We start from the raw sequence: 19,179 nt of genomic DNA on the forward strand, positions 1-19,179 counted from the left end.
TTTGGCCATTTTGTTTCAAGTTCATTTCAAGGCTTTACTTCTTACCTAAGTTACTTCCACTACAACCCGTGTTCTTATGGAAGGACCTGGAGCACGAAAAGCATCCACTGCACCAAGACGAAATGGCAGGGCTGTAACGACAAGGCTGCTTGCCCCCAGCACATTTTATAATATTAAAATAATATTATTTTAATATCGCTTTTCTGCTGGGTTGGCCAGCCAACAATAGTACACGCTGGATTAAAGGAGACAGGCTTGGAGCTTGCCTCTAATCTCTTGGAAAAGATGAATGTCTTTGAATTGAGAAACTGTGCATCGGGACTTGAGTCCCTCACTGAGAGTCTAACCCCAGCGGCAAAGAAGAAAAAAGAGAGGTTCTGTCTCTTTGCTATCTCACTCTCTCCCCTCTGCACTCCTTCCTCACTCACTCCTCTGGCAATGTCCTGGCCAAGCTGAGGAAAAAAAGCTTACTTGCAATTATCCCAGAAGTAAGACATTCTATCTCACACTTACAAAATCCTATTACTCTGAACATCATTGAGAAGTTCATACCAAAGCAGCTGCCAGTAAAATGCATTACCATTTGCTTTGCTATCCCGTTTGGGCAGCTGAAGAGGGGAAGAACAGTTCATGAAAATACTTGGAGCTCTGTTCCTCCTGAGGTGACACCAGAGATCAGATTTTTTTCAGCACCCCAGGGACATTCAGCATCCTAAGCACCTGGAAGATGTGGCCACCCATTTAAGAAATTAATTAGGGACAAATAAGATCCTAAACTTCGTTTATGAACTGAGCCGATCATCTTCACATCGTTCTTCAAGAGAAAAAAAAAATCCCAAACCAGAAAGCCAGTATTTGGTATCATCACGGACCATATGAAGTTGTTTCTGTTTTCAGTCTCTTTCCCCATCCCGAGCCAATCTTGTCACCACTATTTCAGAAGCCTGACTCTATCTTTTCTAACACTGCTGCTACAAGACAGCTTGACTGCAACGAACATGAAATCAGTTGACCCAGAAAAGAACTGCTAATACAACTCTGGATTAAACAACAAATACAAGGAAAATGTCTCTCAGCCTGCAGGCAGCCATGCTAAAGAGCTGTGGTAATACAGGGACTGACCCGAAAACAGAGATCCCCTGTTCTGCGCTTATATCAGGTTCATAACCTTTTCTAAACCTTCCACAGCTTTAAGCACGTGGGTGACCTACTTAAGATAACGTAATTAAAAAAAGCAAGAGCTCAATTATCCTTTGCTATGGAAAGGTTTAAGGTTTCCTATCATTCTTCTCAAAAAGCAGAGCTTTCTTATACGTTGTGTATTATTAAGATATAACAATATATCTTTGCAGAGCTCAGTTTTAGTCTCTTTTTAGGCTTGTGGATATTCATTTACTTACATAGAAACATGCTTAATACCATATGCCTGCTCTACTAGTTCCATTTACCTTACGGTGTTCTCCAGTAAGAACGAAAGCTCATTCATAAGGAGACACAGGTTTTGGGGTGCCAAACCCGGGATTCCCATGGCTCCAAAACCACTGTAACAGCACGTCTCTTAATCCAGGCTTCTATTAACCAGACACTTTTCGCCTTCTTTGATTGAAAATGGCAACATGAAACAGAACAGTGCACTCTCACAAACAAAACAAATCCAGCCTCAACTGTTTTCTTTGTTTCTCATCTGACAGTCTCCTGCTTTCTCCTAGGCACTCAAAAAAAAAAAAAAACACCCTTTCCACTTGCAGTGCTTCCCATACATTGTAATCACGTCAAATATTTCACTCGTGGTCCCAAAGGGAGAGCGTGTGTGCATGCATGAAGGTGGAGTCAATAAATGATGAATCACAGCAGAGAGGACTGGACACCATAACACCACCCCAACAACACCCCAAAGATGTTAAATTTGAGAGATTTCAGCTGATGTCATGTCATTGGCTGGACTGGCTGAAGGAGAAGCAAAAGGCAACAAGATGTGTTTATTCGAAAAGGTCAGCGAGTCTTTCTTTCAGTTTAAAAGACGACTGCAGAAAAACGGCTCTTGCTCTTGGAGCAGGAGCCAGGCTTCACCCTACCTGCTCCTTCGCAGTGGTGCCCATGCCCTGGCTGCTGGTGCTGGGATGTCGGCAGGGCCAGAGGAAGACAAAGCTCAGCTTGACTTTCAGGTTCAAGAGGTAGCGAGTGCAGGGCTTAAAACTGCTTTGTAGGATTAAGGTACGAGCAGCTTACCACTGAGAGACTGGGATGCTGTCTGTAATAAAATCTAAGTCTCCTGAGCACCGTTTTGTCCCAGCCATGATTCCACATTTCTCCTCCACAGAGCTGACACTCCGGCCTGAGCTCCCATTTTCTAACGACAAAACGAAGGAACGAAAGGAGCTCCTCTATTTCCTGTTTAACATTTCAGTCTTCTCAAGGGTAATAAAACAAAATCTCCCTACAACAACAGATAAGTCAGACAAATAAAACGTCAAACTACTTTAGAAATAAGCTAGTCAGGATAACAGAATAAATCTCCTGGGTAGCCATTAATTGCATTCTTTTATGCATTTGGCAAAGATGCTGCCAGAGGACGTATGATAACTAATACAAAAGGATGCTCTATCTAATACAAAAGGATGCTCTATTTTTGTATCGCTTCTTTAAAATGAATTTAGTGCTGACAAAAAGGTACCTGATTAATATCTAGGGAAAGAAACCCTTCCACACACCCTCAGGAGGAGTGATACTTCTGACAGTTCTATTATCCACCCAAAGCAGAGGCTGCACGGTCGGGCACAGCAAGTCCCATGCTGAGGCTCCAGGGCTGGGGTCCTCTTTCCACCAGATTTCCAAGTCCCCATGGGAGCAAACATGGTTCTCCATAGCATAAACCTTCCCTTCTGCAAAGCGAGGTTAATCACACCCTGCAAACATAGAGGTCCAGCTGTGCAAAGCCCTTTGCAAAAGCTCTGTATTTTTGTTAGTAACAAAGTCCCTAGCAGCACCCATAACATAAAGGGAATAAATCTCCTCGTTGACCAAACGAGCAGCCAAGGTATGAGCACAGCAATGCAGGCTCCAGCCATATTTATTCTCTTCCATCACTTCCTGCAAAACAAAGATGACAGTACGAGCCCACACAAGCAGCTACTCGACATCACGAAACAAGAGCACAGCAGTTAGACATAACTTTTCCTATTATGCTTTCTTAATGACTTTGCATTGTCACCATAATACAGCATGAAAATACTGCCTCTATTTTTGATTAACCAGGTGCTCTGGGAATTTCTGTCTATCCTTCATCATAATTAAAAGTTGTTATTCCCATTTCCAATGCAAGACTTGCTGGCAATTAAATCTATTTGGAAAATAACAACTTTTTTTTCCTCCACAGAAATGATTTGTACTTAAAAATAAAGACGAAGTGTTAAGTTCAGAAGTTAATTCAGATCCTTCCCTTTGCCTAGACGTTTCCTCATCTCCCAGAGATCCTTCCCAAGAGTTGGAGGAACTCAGCACCTCTCAGAAGGTGATCAGCTCCTTCAAAGAAGATGGCAATGCAATAACAAAAAGCTCTTGCAGCAAGGCCTGCTTCTGCCCCGAGAGCTAAGCAAAGCTCCAGCTTATGAACCGTCTGCGGGATGACTTTGAGGATGGCAGGCAGCCCATTCCGCGTGGCTCATTCCTTGACCAAGGTGCACTCAGAAATTCTTGGTTTACAAACCTTTCCCTTGGGCTCAGGTTTCTGGTTCTCTGTTTTCATGGCTTGGTCTTAAAAGCAGGAATTCACCTTCATGACTTTTGTTGCCAGTTATAGTTGGAAAAGGGCTTCTCAAGTGAGATTTTCACTTCTTATTGATTACAGCTGTCAACGGAGCCTGTAAGCTTTCTCCTTATGGTCAGACTCAAGGTATTTAGCATGGCAAACCAGTCTCCTTGTCAGTAGTGAGCCATGAAGCAGGAAAAGGCAAAATAAAAAAAAAAAGTCAGTGGGGAGAGGAAAGCATTACTCTCCTCCACAATTACTCCATTCCTACCATCAGGCACGTGGGCAAAATGTCTTTTGATGGCCAAAAGATCATTTTAGATCCATCAGAGTCTACAACCTGACAGCTTCTCGTCTAGACTCCCTGTCTGTGTGCAAGTACTGCACAGACACGGGCAGACATCTCCCTCCCTCCACCAGGGAAACGAAGATGCCAGCGTGCCGTCCTTCTGCTCATCCACGGGGGCTCTCCCTCTTGCCTGGCACGGCACCTTGGCTAAATCTCACCTCCTGACGAACGACAATTCATACCACACGACTGCAACAGGGAAATGCTACACTTGGGAAGCTCACACTTATTTTGGATGATTTAAACTACAAACCCTTACTATATCCGCGAGCAATTACATTCACTAGCAGCCCAAGCAGGTGCCCCCAGCACTCATGCACTGTTTCACCAGATGCCCTTACGCCTCAAAAAGAGTTTGTCTTCAGTCTGTCAAGGCAATCGTGAAGACTCGATACAAACATTTTCTGCAGAGAAACAGATTTTGTTTGTTGTTTTCCTGTGCTCTCTGTAGGACATTGCTGTGCACAGTGCCAAGGATGAGGCAGTAAACATGGCCCTACGTTCCTGAGAGCTGTGTGCTCTAAATTATACAGCCATCCTGAATATTTACAGTAACAAAGCAAGCAAAGAAGCCTCCTACTTTTCTCCAATCCTTGCCTACTAGAAGCTCTGCTTGACTTAAATATATAATCATATAAAAACAACAAAATTGTCAGTGGCAATGCAGAAAATTGGGTCAGTTCAGGCACTGAAAGCCTGATTGCTGCTCCTCTTTGGCCTAACATACAGTTCATTTTGAGAAGTGAAAGCAAAGTTGCTCGAGTTTTGACACAGTAATTCAGAACGCAAACCCATCCCTGGTCTGATCAGAGCCTCTGTTAGGTGGTAAATTATGGCCATGCTACCAAATTACGCTGCCTCGTCTAACTGTACTGCCCACATAAACAGAAGAGACCCCACAAGGGGACTGCAACAACAAGAGGTATTTCAGCCTTCATGGACACCACAAAGTGCGAAAAAGTGATTGACACCGTTTAGTCGGCCCAGAGGAATACGAACTACGTAACACAGATCCTAAAAACCTTCATTCCAGTTCTGCCTACCGTAGAAGTCACAGATACATAAAAGCAAAGAAAATGTCTTTTCTGTTGCAGAACCAGCGAGCTGGAGGAGAAAGGTCACTGAAAATCAAGCTACACTGACATTTCTGATAGACATCAGGCTGAGAATAACCGAGTCAAAAGCTAAGAAAAGCTACGCCCAATTCCCATCGGATGCAGGGCTTCAAAGCCACTTGGCACCACAGGCCTTGGCGGACCCTCAGTGAGCACGAGCCGCACAAGCCCATGAACCTACTAGGATTTAAATATCCACCTGTAACTCCTGTGAAAACATACACAATGCAGCAGTGATTGCTGTCCTCAGTGCCAGCACCGAGTGCTTACCATCTGCTATCATGCAGGTCCTTGTTTCAACTGCAAACCAGAAGTTATTTTTCTTCCCAGCTGTCTGACAAGATCTGATTTTGAACTGGAAGTTGGGGCTGGTCACTATGCCCACTGTGACTGCTTAAAAGAGAACAAAAATAGGAAGTATTTAAGATACAGACAAGGAAGGAAGACTAACCCTCTCCTTAAATGTTTCATCGCTTCAGGTCCTCCCACCTGAAAGTTCTTCCAGTGGTTTACTTGTAGCTTTATTCTTCCAGAAAATCCAGGAGTATTTGGACCTGCAGGGCCTACTGAACAAAAGCTCTGGGGTACCCTCTTCTTTCTTCCTCCTCACTTCATTGGCTGCCCTCTGTGAGATTATCCTAAATATATCAAGGTGTCTCAGTCGTTTGATGCTGGGTGGTCAGTCATATGCTTACAGCAACTGTGCTAGATGCTGCAGCACTTTTTTAATCTGTTTATCTGTCCTTCTGGTACTACAGCGTGTTCATCAACGCCACCACCGTTTTTACAACAGGATTGGATGGACTGGACTGTTTTTTCCCCTTCTCAAACTACACAGACGAGATGCAGCTTCATGGGGGAAAGAATAAAGATGGACAGATTTCATGCATGACTTCAGTAGACAGGATTACTTTATTATCTTTTATTAGAAAGAATGAAGTCTCATCATATATCAAGCTTCACAAAGGGAAAAAATGGATCTGGCTTGGCAAGAACAGAATTGCTCTGTGCGCTCAGTAAACATCAGCCACATCACCTGGACTCAGATTAGCTCACCAGATAAGAACAGAGAGGATCCTGAGAACAGCTCAGCAGCCAGTACTCCCCTCACCCAAAGGGCTCAGCACAATGCCTTCATGGGGGGGGGGGGGGGGGGGGGGGGGGGGGGAGATCACTGATCCTTTTCTGGAGCACTGAATATGAAAGGATCATGAGCCTGGTGCAGCCAGCAAAGCAGGGATCCACAAAACAGGAGCCTGGGTGTCAGAAGCTATGTGCCTTTTTGCAAAATGCAAGAAAAATGACTCTCTCTAACTGTGTTTTTTGGGAAGGACAAAAGAAACCCAGCCCAAAGCAGAGCAAGGAGACCCTCATTAGCCAGACTAAAGTCACTGGATTGAGACCTAATGGAAAAAATCCTGGTAAGGGCTAAGAGCTTTCACTAGCACGCCTGTAACGGGGTGGTGCATGAAACCCATCGCTCGGCTCGTGAAATTGAGCTGCCACCAGCTGCTGACAGCAGCAGGAGAAGAGCACCGAGGAGGCGTCACGTTCTCATGTCAGTGGGATCGAGCTCTTCAGTTTCAATGGGACTTGAGCTGCTTTCACCCACGGGCACTTCTGAACATCCCACACAGCATGTCGCCACTCAGGCCCATGTTCAGGCACTTCATTAAAACAGACATTATCAGCTTCTCTGCATAATCTGAATCACATTAAACATTGGAACAGATATGAGCACTTTATGGATTTGAGACTGAAAAAAGATGCACACAAGTTCTACACATCCAGAATCCGTAATGCATAAATCCACTCTTTGGGGGGAAAAAAGCCTGAAGAACAGGAAGTACAAGAAAGTAATATTGTCAAGTTATCCTAGTGCAAAAACAGAAATCAACTTCCTAAAAATCAAAACGTTTTCATAACATATTGAGCATTAGAATCTGTGTTATGTTGGCTTCATATGCTTCTGATCTTTTTCTCTATAACCACAGACACTTTTATTTATTTATTTATTTTTTGAAAGTCGACATCTACCCCAGAACCCCATGGATATAGGATTTATTTTTTATAAACTAAAATTAAAAAAAAAAAATAGAACTGCCAGAGGTATCATTAGTGGCACCAGGCTGCAGAGCAAAGCGAGATGACTGCAGGTAGCGCTGGGTGTAGGAAGACACGAGGCAGCAAGCCTCCAGGCCAAAACTCACCGTAGGAAGGCCACACGTTAGAAATGCTTCTTGAAGGAGCCAATATGAAAATGAGCTAACAGTGCAGGTGTAGCTCATAAATACAGCACACAAACACCCTTGCACACAAACACTTTATCCAGTGTTTCAATGCCACTGATAAAGAGAAATAAAACCTGCGTCCCCGGTCAAGTCATTGCCCTCCTGGTGCTCTCTGTTAAGACTTAGCTTCTTCACCTCCATCATGATAAAACCCCATACTCTACTGCTACTCATGTACAAATGCGTACCACTTCTAAACAAAACAAGACTTCTCAAAGCCCTAAAGATGTTAGATCCTTTTCTGACGCAAAAAGCCTATGAATACCAGCAGGTTTTAGGACACAGAAGGCTTAGTGATGCTTCCATCAACCCAGAAAACTGGAGAACAAGGGATTTAGTCAAGTCCTGTGCTTGGCTCAGCTCTGCCCATGTTCCTCAGCCCCTATCACCCCAGTTATGGGTTGGCTGGATGCTTTGAAGGGAAAGCTTTTAAGCAGAGAGTGTTCCAAGCAGAACAAGAGGTTTGATGCCAATGCAATGATGCCATAGCTCTTACTGAAGTTGGGATTAGTGCACATTGGGTGAGAGCAACCACCGGGACTGGATGATTAAGAGTTCAGACTAATCCTCAAAGACAAGATGCTTAAAGACCTAATAGCTGGCTGAAACCAGGGAGATCAGAGAGTGATTTAACTCTTTCAGAAGGCCTACAAGGCTTTTGACACTTATTTTCCCTGGAGGCTTTCCCTGCCTTCAGTTCAAAGTCATCCAAAAGGGTGAACTTCAAACACCTGTTTCAGCTGAAGAGGATGGCACCAGAGGATGTTTTATTCAACCAGACAGACTCTGCAAAAACAAACAGGGATATTCAGCACTCCCATCTTCTACTTCAAGGGGAAAAAAAGAGATCTGTATGTTCCAATTACTGAATAAATGAGATGGATTAATTAGATTAGACAGGCAATAGAAATAGGGCCATTCCTTCCAATTTAAGCACATTCTTAGTTCAGGATAAGTACCGAGAAGGAAAAAAAAATATCTGTTGCATAAATTAAACAATTTGAGTGCAGCATTAGAAGATCTTTCAAGTAAGAAGTAATCCTATAAGAGAAAAGAGGCTATGAACTACTGATTGCACTAATGTGCCTTTACCCGCTTTTGGACACTTCTGTTATTTAAAAACAGCATTACTGCATCAGGCTCAGAGCTTGAAGCGCCATGCAAGATGCAAACTCAGCTTGCCCTTAGTGTCTTCAGCCTAAGGCGCATCCCATAGTACAGGAGCAGAACATTCACAACAGGAAAAGCGTGCCTAAAGTCTGACTTTCCACCAGCTCTCAACAGAGGGGTTTGCAGAAGTGAGGCATGAACAGGAGAGCATGCGGGGAGAATCCTACAGACAAAAACAGAACCTCACTGGGAGAAGCACATCTTTATCTTTATTTTCAGCTTACTGGAACAAAGAAATTCTATGCCTGTTCCAGTTTCAAATGGCAAAAGCAGTAAAACCAACAGAAAATTGAGTAAGGTTAAAATTGGAATAACTTTTTTTCCCCCCACAATGTACTTATCCAAAGTTTCTGCCTTGTTTCTGATCCAAGAAAGTGCTTTTGTGCCCTGTATATCACTCGATCTAGCAAAATATAAATCTCTCTGCAGAATTTGCTTGGCTAATTCTTAGAGACCACCCCAATTGTAACTCCTCTGCTGTAAATCCTTTTGCCTTTTAGCACAGAGATCTAAATACAAAGATACGACTGACCAGGCTGATAGCTCAGAAATAAATTCTGGACTTCTGCCTGAAGCTGAGAAGCAGCTCTATTGCCCACCTAATGAATCACATCTATAGTCTACATTACTAAAATGGCTTCTTCTCCTTTTCACAGTTTTAATCAGTTGTGTTTTATGAACTTATTTTCTCACGTCTGCCAGAGCACCAGACTAATAGGGAATGTCAGCACCCATTTTGCTGAACGTTTTTAAAACCATACTGGCCGCATGTAAATATTAGCCACAAAGTTCTTCTTTAATCTCTCTCATTTAACATTCAAAGGGTAAAAATCCCAAGATCTCTTTCTCGTCATCATCCACATTTTGTTAAATCTGAGTGTTCTGTTAGCCCGCTAGTATGGTTGTTCACTGAGGGTAGCTCATATTATTACTGATAAGAGGCTCAAAGCCTGCACAACTCCACACTTATTTGACATCAATCACACTGTGACTTTTCAAACTTCCGCTACAGAAGTTCCCTTCAACAAAAATTAAGCCTCTGAAATTATGATTATGTATTCAGCTTTACCAGCCCCAGTTAAAGCAAGAGATGTAAGAATACAAGAACACAAAAATGTTTCTGTCCCCTTGCTCAGAGTTTAAGTTCTGCCTGTCTTCCTAAAAGGAAGAAAATGCTGAAAATGTTTTGATAAATGAAAGGTTTTATTTAATATCGTCCCACTCAATACTTTCTTTAATACTATAAAGTAATATCCTAGGAACATGCTTAGTTGATTTTTTTTTGTATGAGCATCTCAATTCCACTCCTAAGAATGCATACCCACTGGTAACACTGAAGCACATCCAACCACCACAGAAGTATAAGTCATTTTTTAAAAATCCTGGTACAAAGGCAGCACCTATTGCTCTTCAGCAGCTGCTCCAAGTGATGAAGCAAGCTCAGTTTCCAAGGGAAAAGTATCACAAATGCAACCCACGAATCTGAAGGGCAGTGGCAGTAGGGCTAAGGCTTAAACAGAGCACATTAAACGAATGAGATTTCCCTAATGCCCCAAAGATGACTCCCACGGGACGCAGGCTGTCCTGTGGAAGGGAAGATGGCTCTAGCTCGTGGCCTCCTTGCCCTGGTCCCCAAGGCTGAGCCTCGGCTGAGGCTGAGTCAGGAGCGTGGGCGTAAGCGAGGAGGAGGAGGTGGCACGACCACCAGTGTGAACACGCTCACAGACATCTCACGCCACGGCCTCCTCCGCGTTACCCTCCAGCCTCCCCTGACTGACAGACTCCGTACCGAGAGAAGAGCTTGTCAGAAAATATATGACTCAAAAAAATAAACAGTGGCACGCTGAAGGCTCTGTCTTTCCTGAGGATTCAAAACAGGTATGTTTTCCAGTTGTTTGTGAACCATTTCCTTTTAGCATTATTAATTGGGTTGTTTTTATTTCAAGGGGGGATTTATTGACAAGGTGCTTCTGCCATCAATAAGGAATCATCAATTCTGACGTTTCTGTGGAAAAAGCGGCTACGTTTTGATACAAGAACCTGACTGCTCATCGACGTCCCCTCCCTACCCCCCCCCAGATGTTCTTTGGACAGGCTGCACAGGGCTGTCTTCTGCCTGAAGACAGCATCATCTACAATGCCTGCTACCAAAAGACAGCTTAAAGCCTGAGGCATCAAAACTCGACTGAATCTGGAATTCCTTGAGGTACAGCATCCTGAGGCTGATTTTCACTTTCACCATATATTCTCTCCTCACTGTCTGCTGGGATCCTCAGGGATCGCACTTCTCTTCTCTGCATCTCCTGCAGCACCAGAACAGAAAGAGAGAGGGACACTGAATTTTCTTTCTCTCCCCTGGCAGAAATACACCTGCTCCTGATGGGCTGTGGGGTACCAGAATGCTGGGCTACAATGTGATAAGGCAGAGATGACAAGCTTTGCAGGCTCCCAAATCCAACATGCCTCCTAAATCCTAATATCCTAGATGTTTTTTCCTGTCCTGCATATTGCTTGGCACAGAAACGACTTCTGTCAATGTTGTATACAGGTTGCTCACAACAGAATAAGACTAAAGCTGAGGCTAGCAGATTCATTACACAAACTCCAGCAGCTCAAACAGAGGTGTAGCACCATGGAGAACAGCACAGTACTGACTGACAAGAAGTCACCCAGCTCCACTCTCAATATAAATGAGGAATTCCTGAGAATAAAACCATATTTCATCTTTTCGTATTTCCTCATCAGAAATAATTTGGTATCAGATACACCTCAAGTGTCCAGGAGAGTCCTGAAGAAAACAAAACCTTACATCAGGCTCCTGAAGGTCACAGAAACAAGACCACGAGGAAGTGAGGATATTACTCCTGTCTGCCGTGACCCAGAAGGATTCAGAAAAATGACAGGGGTCTTCTGCGATACATTTTAAGCTTCAATGTGTGAAAACAGAAAGATTATAAAGTGTCAAGACAAATCAATCTTTTGCTTACACAGAGCAAGTGATTTATCTAAAGCATACTTGAGGGTTTATAATGTCTTCTAAGCATCAGCTAAGATTAAAATAACAGGACAAGGCAGGGAATCCCTCTCCAGCACCTGACATCAGACCTCTGAGAGCAGAGGCAGATAAGCAGGTGAGAACAACAGAGGAAATTACTGTAGGACCATACCTGCCCCCTTCTCCAGCTCCCACTGACAGCTGAACTATTGTGATTCATCTCCAGCAGCACCAGTGGAAGGACAAAATTATCAGGAATTCACAAAGCATCGGTCTCACAACACCCAACACTGCTTCCAGCAACCAAAGTTTTCAAGGAACTTCTCTGATATGAGGCATTTGAGATGAAGGAGATGCAAGGCTTTCTGCCGGTGCCCAGAGGACGCCCCTCTGGCTGGTCTCTGCTCAGCAAGATTGGAGATAAAGATTTCATCCTGCTCCAGGCACTCCAGCCAGACCTGCTTCTTTACTCTGGGACTAGACAGCATTTAAAACACAGGTAGTTTCAACCTCTGGTTGAATGCAACAGGTTTTTCACTGGCGTTACAGTACCAGGCCAGGAAAAAGCAGGCTAGAGACAAACATGCTCTCATCTTCGTATGAGGAAAAATCTGGAAAGCACAACTTAGGTCTTTATGGCATGATGCTACGATAACATGCATTCTCTCCTTGGAGCCTCCATGTTCTGTGATGATGTGCAGCACAAACAAACACTGGGTAAATTAAAATAGAGAGCTTTTTGTCATTCACCTGGCTTTCATAAAATTCTTCCAGCTCCAGGCTGGTGTGGGGAAGGGGAATCCCTGCCAAGAAGAATCAAAGCCCTGGTAACTGAGATATTCGTCTTGGGAGTAGAAGACAACAGGTTCAAGCTGCGGTTTGTGAGGGCAAGGCAAGCAGAGTCTCAAATATAATGTGCTTATTCCAGGTCCAGAAAGCACCCTGGACAGCCTGCCGTCGGCAGTACCAGGTGAAGGGCCTGCAGCTCTCCTTCTGCATGTGTGAAAATGTTTGAAGTGTTCGGATTTAACCTGGGTGCGGCAGAGGCTCTGCAAAGTTTTCCCTCTCTCCTGGGGTCAGGCTGCCTGCGCTCAGGGCTGGTTCTGGAGGGATGCGACCCTAACTTGAGACCAGATTGCTCTGAAACAGAGGAAGGCTTTGATCACAGGCTGCCGAACTCAGAGGGAATAAGGGAGAGGCTGCTGGGGGTGCCTTGGGCAACGACACAACCTTGTAAAGTATATTAAAGTTTTCTAATTCTCATAGGCTTCTTGAGATGAGAAAAACCTACTCCCACCCAGCTCCAACTCTAATCTGCAACTCAACCCTGCAGAAACACAAAGAGCTTTCATCACAAACCTAACAAGAAGCCACGCATCCTGCGAGATGATCCCTCTCGTTCTTCTGTAGCAGTATTTCCCAACACTTTCTTCTTTACCACAAAACAAATCACTGAAAATCCTACCCCAAACCTGTAAAGGTTGAATTACTAACTTACCTTTCTCTATTATCTAGGTTGCATTAATTATACTGAGCTAAATGGAAGCAATTATTTAATTAGCACCAACTGCTGTTCGCCTACATAATATAGCAGGAGCATTTTGAGTTATCCACAGGCCAATTACCTGCTGAATTGCACGGCACCTCATCACAAAACTATTACAAGTTCAGCAGAAAACTCCCCAGACAGCGCAAAGCTTTCTGTTTCAGGAAAGCTGTGACGCCAGCGGAGCGGGGCTGAGCAGGTTGCCGCTTAGAGCTTTGAAACAGCAGCTCTTACCTTAAAGGAGTTTGACTATTTTATAAAACAATAGAACAGTTCACATCCCCACCCAGCTTTATTACTAGGATCACCACAACTATGGGCAGAGTTCAGGGCAGGACGAGGGGCCCACCCTGGTGGGAGCTGACTACATCACACACACAGCACTCGCTCTTACACGTAACAGAGCGAGATGGCTTACACAGAAGGCAGGAGGAAGAAAGGCAGACAAAGTGCCTGTCTTAACGTAAGCTATGACCTTAAGACACCTCAGATACACACCGACAGCTCCATAGCATCAATCTGGGCCTAAGTTACTCATTTAAGCTTGTACTGGAGTCTGACCAGACCTCAGCTCCTAGCTCCCTGCCCTTCTCCCCAAATCATCTGGTCAGCAGCAAGTGACCCTGCCTTGAGAGGCAGCTCAGCTGCTCCTACAGGAGTGCGTCTTCTCATCTGCACACACAGGAACCCACTGAGCTCCTCCTGATCTGCTGAGGACCACTGGATGGCGTGGTTTAAACATCAGACGTGCCTGAGGAGGAGCTGCACCTTTTCCCCAATAAATAGGGAGAGCTCAGCTCAAGGTGCCATTGTCAGCGATGAGAGGAGAGGTGAGGAGATGTGCTGTCGGCCTGGGAGGAAGCCCGAGTCCTTCAGCCAGCCCTGGAGGTCAGGAGAGCCTCCAGAGGACAGACACAGAAGCCACCAGAGAGTCAGGGACACCATCTCTGTTGCACGGTTTCGCATGAAGAGGGCCCACAGAAACCCTCACTCTCAGGGGACAGGACGGAGTACAGAGCACAGGGACGGGGGGAGGCCCTGCAGGGCTGGCAGGGCTCGCTGCCTCAGGGCAAGCAGAAACAGAGCGACTGGAGACCACGAGGTCTACCAGAAGAACATCGGTAATCCGTCAGCAACCGCTCTAACAGGTCACTGAGAAGGGAACGTTAACTCTGGCCAGGGAATCACTTAGTGAGCAATTCTTGGGTTAATGAGGTCTATCTATACAGACACTGAGGACAGTTCATTGAAGTCGGCGAATTTTGGTAGGGAATTACTTTCATTAATGCCTCTAAAAAGAGATTTCTCCTACTCTCTGTAGGTATCTGCGCCTGGGAGGTTTGTGTCAGCAGGCACCTTTGAAAAGCACCCCTTGAAAATCAGCTAGCTCACCTGAGGGACAGAGGACTAGGAAAAGCTGAGACCTTATCTTGCTGGAGTTCAGATGGCCAGAGAACAAGACGGCCACTCTTAGGGATCATACCGAATCCGTCAGAAATAAATACTCCAAATGAGAAACCAGCCGTGTGGAGATCCCCAAGGTGTTCATCCCCTCCTACCCTGAGCCCCAGAGAACTTACAGCCAGATCACAAGACATCAATCTGCTGATTTCCAAGGGGAACAAATCCCCACGCAACGCGGCGCTCCCACCACCTGCTAACAGGGGCTGCTGCCAGCACACAACAGCACGGAGCTGCAGCGGGCCTCCCAGGCGACTCGAGAAGTCAACGACGAACAAACCCTGGCCTCAGGTTTTAGAGGGCTGCACGTCAGTGGGGGATGAAGCGGGGAAGGGCTGCCAAGCTTAAAACACAACTCGCACCCCTCGCTTTGCAAAGCGATGCCTCACGCCACCCTGGTAGCTTCTCATTAGTACTTAGCGTTGACCAGCTGTGTGCTGAGTACAAGGCTAAAAGTGTGCCAGCCCCTACGGGGCCGTGCTCTGATTAGATGGCAACACCAGGGGAGTCCCCAGGCCGAGGAATCACTATGTAATGGGGGAGAAGAATAGGATCCTACTGAGGAGCATCAGAAGAACCCTTGGACCTCCAGACCTAAGCCAACAAATCCACCACAGGAACACCGCAAGGCTGCCTCTCCTTCCTCTTTTCCTCTTCCCATTACCTAAAATGATTTCTGGGAACCGGCTGCCCTCTGAGTGTTTGTTTTGAACAGCACCTTGTTTACACTTACTGAAAATACAGGAATATACAGCGAATAATTACATTCTGCAGAGAGCAGTGGGAGGGTGCTGAAAAATTCAAATCCTTTTCTTTGCCACCGTGCACCCAAAACACTGTCACACCGAGTGTGTCTGTAAAGATGCAGACGGGATAGGTGGCACAGCATACGCCACAGGAGCGTAATGCTTTAACAGACTACAGATCCATCTGACCTCCAGTTAATTGACTGCCAAATCATTAAAGATCTGGGAAATGAGGGCCAGGATGAGCCTCTCATTTCCTATCACCTTCATCAGCGCATCTTCTAACAGTCCCAGGGCTGCATTTTACAGGCTACTAAAAAAGGAAAGGCAGCTGCTTTCAAATTTATGGGGAACCGAGGGAATCTACTGAGTGCCGCCTTTCTCCTTTCATTCCTCATGCCACTGGCATCAATTGGGTTCCCAGCCTGCTCCCGCGCTTAACAGCCCTATGTATCCTGCGTTCATATATCTCCCTCTCTGCTAGTTTTTAATACCATTTACCAAGACTCATTTATTCTCCGCTGCCTTTCTTCCTTCAGGGCCCTGTCTACAGCCCAATGGCAACTCAGAAAAAATATAAATTCTGCCTTTTCTGTTTATGACACCAGGCCCTTAGCATAAGGCACTGCACTCAGCCTTCCTAAGTGGGACGCTCTCCATTAGAGGCTAAACCAGCTGCTATTTCAACGGGGATGCTTACAGTGGCTTACACGTGGCTTCCTTGAACCACCAGCGGCTCAGGTACAAAACAAAAGGTTAGTCAAAGCCAAGTTTTTCCCATACAGTAGCGCCAGGCCAGAAGGGCTGGTTATTAAGAGATGATGACAGTGTAAGGATGCAAAAGTGTTATTTTCCTGGCAGGTATTTGTTACTAATTTACTGTGGTTTTTTTTTTTCTGTGTTATGTTTTGCAGCCTTTAAATCGAGCTGTTGGAGCCTCAAAAGCACAAAGGTACCTCATACAATATCCGAGCTAAATTCCTGTAAGAAATGCCTCAAGGCCATTTGATGGCACGAAGCAGCAGAAACACTTACCATCAGGTGGCCTTCTCAGCTACAGAAATTTGCACCACAAGCATCAGCACACTAGTGCTACTCGCAAAAGGTAAGTGTGCCAGGGCTGGAAATAATATTCTGGAAGAAGAAAACCCACTGGCTGTGGGTCACAGCAAAGGCGAATGTTTTGGAGAACAACTCCATACATGAACCAGCATCTCAGCCACAGCCTGGAAACAGGCAACACTCAGTGCTTGCTAACAGCTGGGTGGGGCAGAGGAGCCCCACCTTTTAGATATTTCAACCTTGCTGTCCTTCAAAACAAGGAAAAATCTCTAACAGAACAGAATTGTAAGGAAATGTGCCAAACCCTAAGAAAACTGAAGTCTGAGAGGGGTGGCAACCCGACTGCTGCCATCACCAGGAGCGAGGTGTTGCATGAGGTCAGCTGCATACAGTTCTGCACATTGTGGCCATACAAAATGGACTGGAACTACTGCAGCAAAGCACATCAAATCTCATTTTGACAGAAAGGGGGGGAAAATGCCGAGATCCTACGCGGGTCTGTAATATCAGCGAGACACAAAATCAAACCTCAGGAAAGATGCAAATTATGATCCCAGCTTTTAATGCTACAAACAGTGCTAAAACACTGCGTTACTCACTTATCTTTAAAGTAGGAGCGTATATAAACATATAAAGTATTTGCCACAAGTATTTAACACCGCTTGGTGAGCACAGTAAGCCCTACCTTGTCAGACAAAAAATAAAATCTTTGCTTAAGCTTTTAAAAACTGACCAGGGATTTACAGAGGTAGATTCCTAGCACTATTTGAAAAGAAGATCTTTGAAATTATTTCATGTTTCACATCATTAAGCAGAAGAATTCAAAACCAAGATAGAGAATAAAGCAAGGGAGATAAAGCAATCTGCCCAAGGTCACCTGAATTTTTTTTTTTTTTTTAACGAGATGAGAGACACTCATTTTGATACAACTCTCTGCCCTGACCAGCAAGACCATCTTTTCTCTGACATTGTATCTTGGGGTGATTAAGATCATATGCAGTACTAATGTACGAATGCAAAATCTGTCTTCCTTCCTGAAAAATGCATGCAGATGTATCTCCTGACTTACCCCAGTAACTACACGCTAAAGAAAAAATGGGGTGTGCATAAATCAGAACTGAGACAGCGTAGTGCTATGGCTGTGCTCTGTCCCTAAGAGAGCCCACTATTTTGGGTGGAATAAATGTCCCCATTATATTTATAATGAAGCTAATCAATTTTGGGATTGTAAAATAACCCTGCCCAGAATTTTGATGAATTGCATGACACCTCTTCCAAGGATCCTGTTGTTAAAGATGCCTTTTTTACTGGAATTTCAATAATTAATCATGTTTGGGGGTAGTTTTATTTCTGTGTGGCTTATCCTTTGATGATCTAATTTACATTTATAATGATCTATTCCCCTGTGGATTAATTGCTCATGTTATTTTCTCTATTAATCAGACGTCAACATTTGCATTACAGATGACTGTTTGCATTATTTTCATACTACTAAATCTGGCAGCATGGTACTTGATAAATGCTCAATTCTGGGGGTGAATTAGCGTCTCAGCCCGTTCAAACCAAAGCATTAGTAGGATCTTGCCACTCTTTTGAAGTAGCCTGACGGTTTTGCAGTGTTATCCACATGTATGTGTTATTTATAAGAATTTCAATTTTTTTTCTGTGAACTGTAAACACACAAATACTTAGTTCACCCATTGCTTTCCATCAAGCCCTGAGCAAAGGGTGGAGAGTTACGAATGTGAGGCCATCGCAGGCTTCCTTCCCAGGTCCCCACGTACCTTTGGAAGAGTTTCACACGTCCCACGGGACCCGGAGGAGTTGCAGTCTGCGGCCCTGCTCCCAAGCGGGTGGCATTACATCTAGCACTGATGGGTTGCTCACAACCCCGTCCCCAGGTGAGACTCAGAGAGGTGGGCAGGAAGAGAAGGAAGAGCCTGGTTGCCACGCTCTGCGCTGCTGCATCCTCACCTGTTTTCTGGGGAATGGGAAGGAAGAGCAGCTCCAGTGATGCTCTTCTTGCTGACATTCCGATGTGGAGGCTGGCCACGGTTTCTTACATCGCACGTTTGTTCTGTGCATGGGAGCAATGGAGCTCTTCACAGGTCCCTAACAATCACACAGAAGCATGGTCATGCCACATCAGGCTTAAGAGACATGCTTCTTCTGCCTAAAAGCACCCCTGGCACCAACAAAAGACTTGGGATCCTCTGAGTAAAGGACTTGTGAGGCTCTGCCAGCACCCACTTTCACAATGGCAGAGAACACGGATATGTGAAACACGAACAAGGAAGCATAAGCAAATGGCATGTCACAAACAGACATGGTGGGGGCCATACTCTTATAGCAAGAGGAAAAATTCCCAAAGGATCTCTCCCACGTGGCTGAAAGTCCCAGCTGTGGGCTCATCTCCTCTGTGTCCTTTCAGTGGTGCTGCAGCTGCTGTTCTGAAGTCTGCCAGAGAGAAAGCAGTTCTGGGCTTGCAAATTTTCTTTCATGCTGGGAAGGTCGGTGTTACCTCCACAAGAGTCCAGTCAGAAGGATTGGCACCTCCACTGCCCAGTCCCACACAGGAACAAAGCTTTTCCCTATCCCACTAGAGAAAAAAAATCCATTGTTTTATGGCAGTCCACCCAACAACATTTCTAATACTTCAACAAGTGTGATTAGACCTACAGTGAAACAAAGCCAAC

General features: G+C 44.9%; 1 protein-coding gene across 8 annotated transcripts in view; it reads right to left on the reverse strand.

Moving 5' to 3' along the window:
- TSPAN4 (tetraspanin 4) overlaps positions 1-19,179 on the reverse strand; it is a 433,966-nt gene that overhangs the window by 284,992 nt on the left and 129,795 nt on the right. Inside the window, exon 1 of one of the 8 annotated variants that reach the window (XM_050711233.1) lies at positions 5,483-5,510. The exons of the other annotated variants lie outside the window; for them this stretch is intronic. Coding sequence (XP_050567190.1) covers positions 5,483-5,495 — 13 coding nt within the window. The 5' untranslated portion in view covers positions 5,496-5,510. Of the gene's footprint in view, positions 1-5,482; positions 5,511-19,179 lie in introns of those variants that run through there. 8 annotated transcript variants of the gene reach the window in all.

This window comes from Cygnus atratus, chromosome 5, assembly GCF_013377495.2.
Source record: "Cygnus atratus isolate AKBS03 ecotype Queensland, Australia chromosome 5, CAtr_DNAZoo_HiC_assembly, whole genome shotgun sequence".
Classification (NCBI taxonomy): Eukaryota; Metazoa; Chordata; class Aves; order Anseriformes; family Anatidae; genus Cygnus; species Cygnus atratus.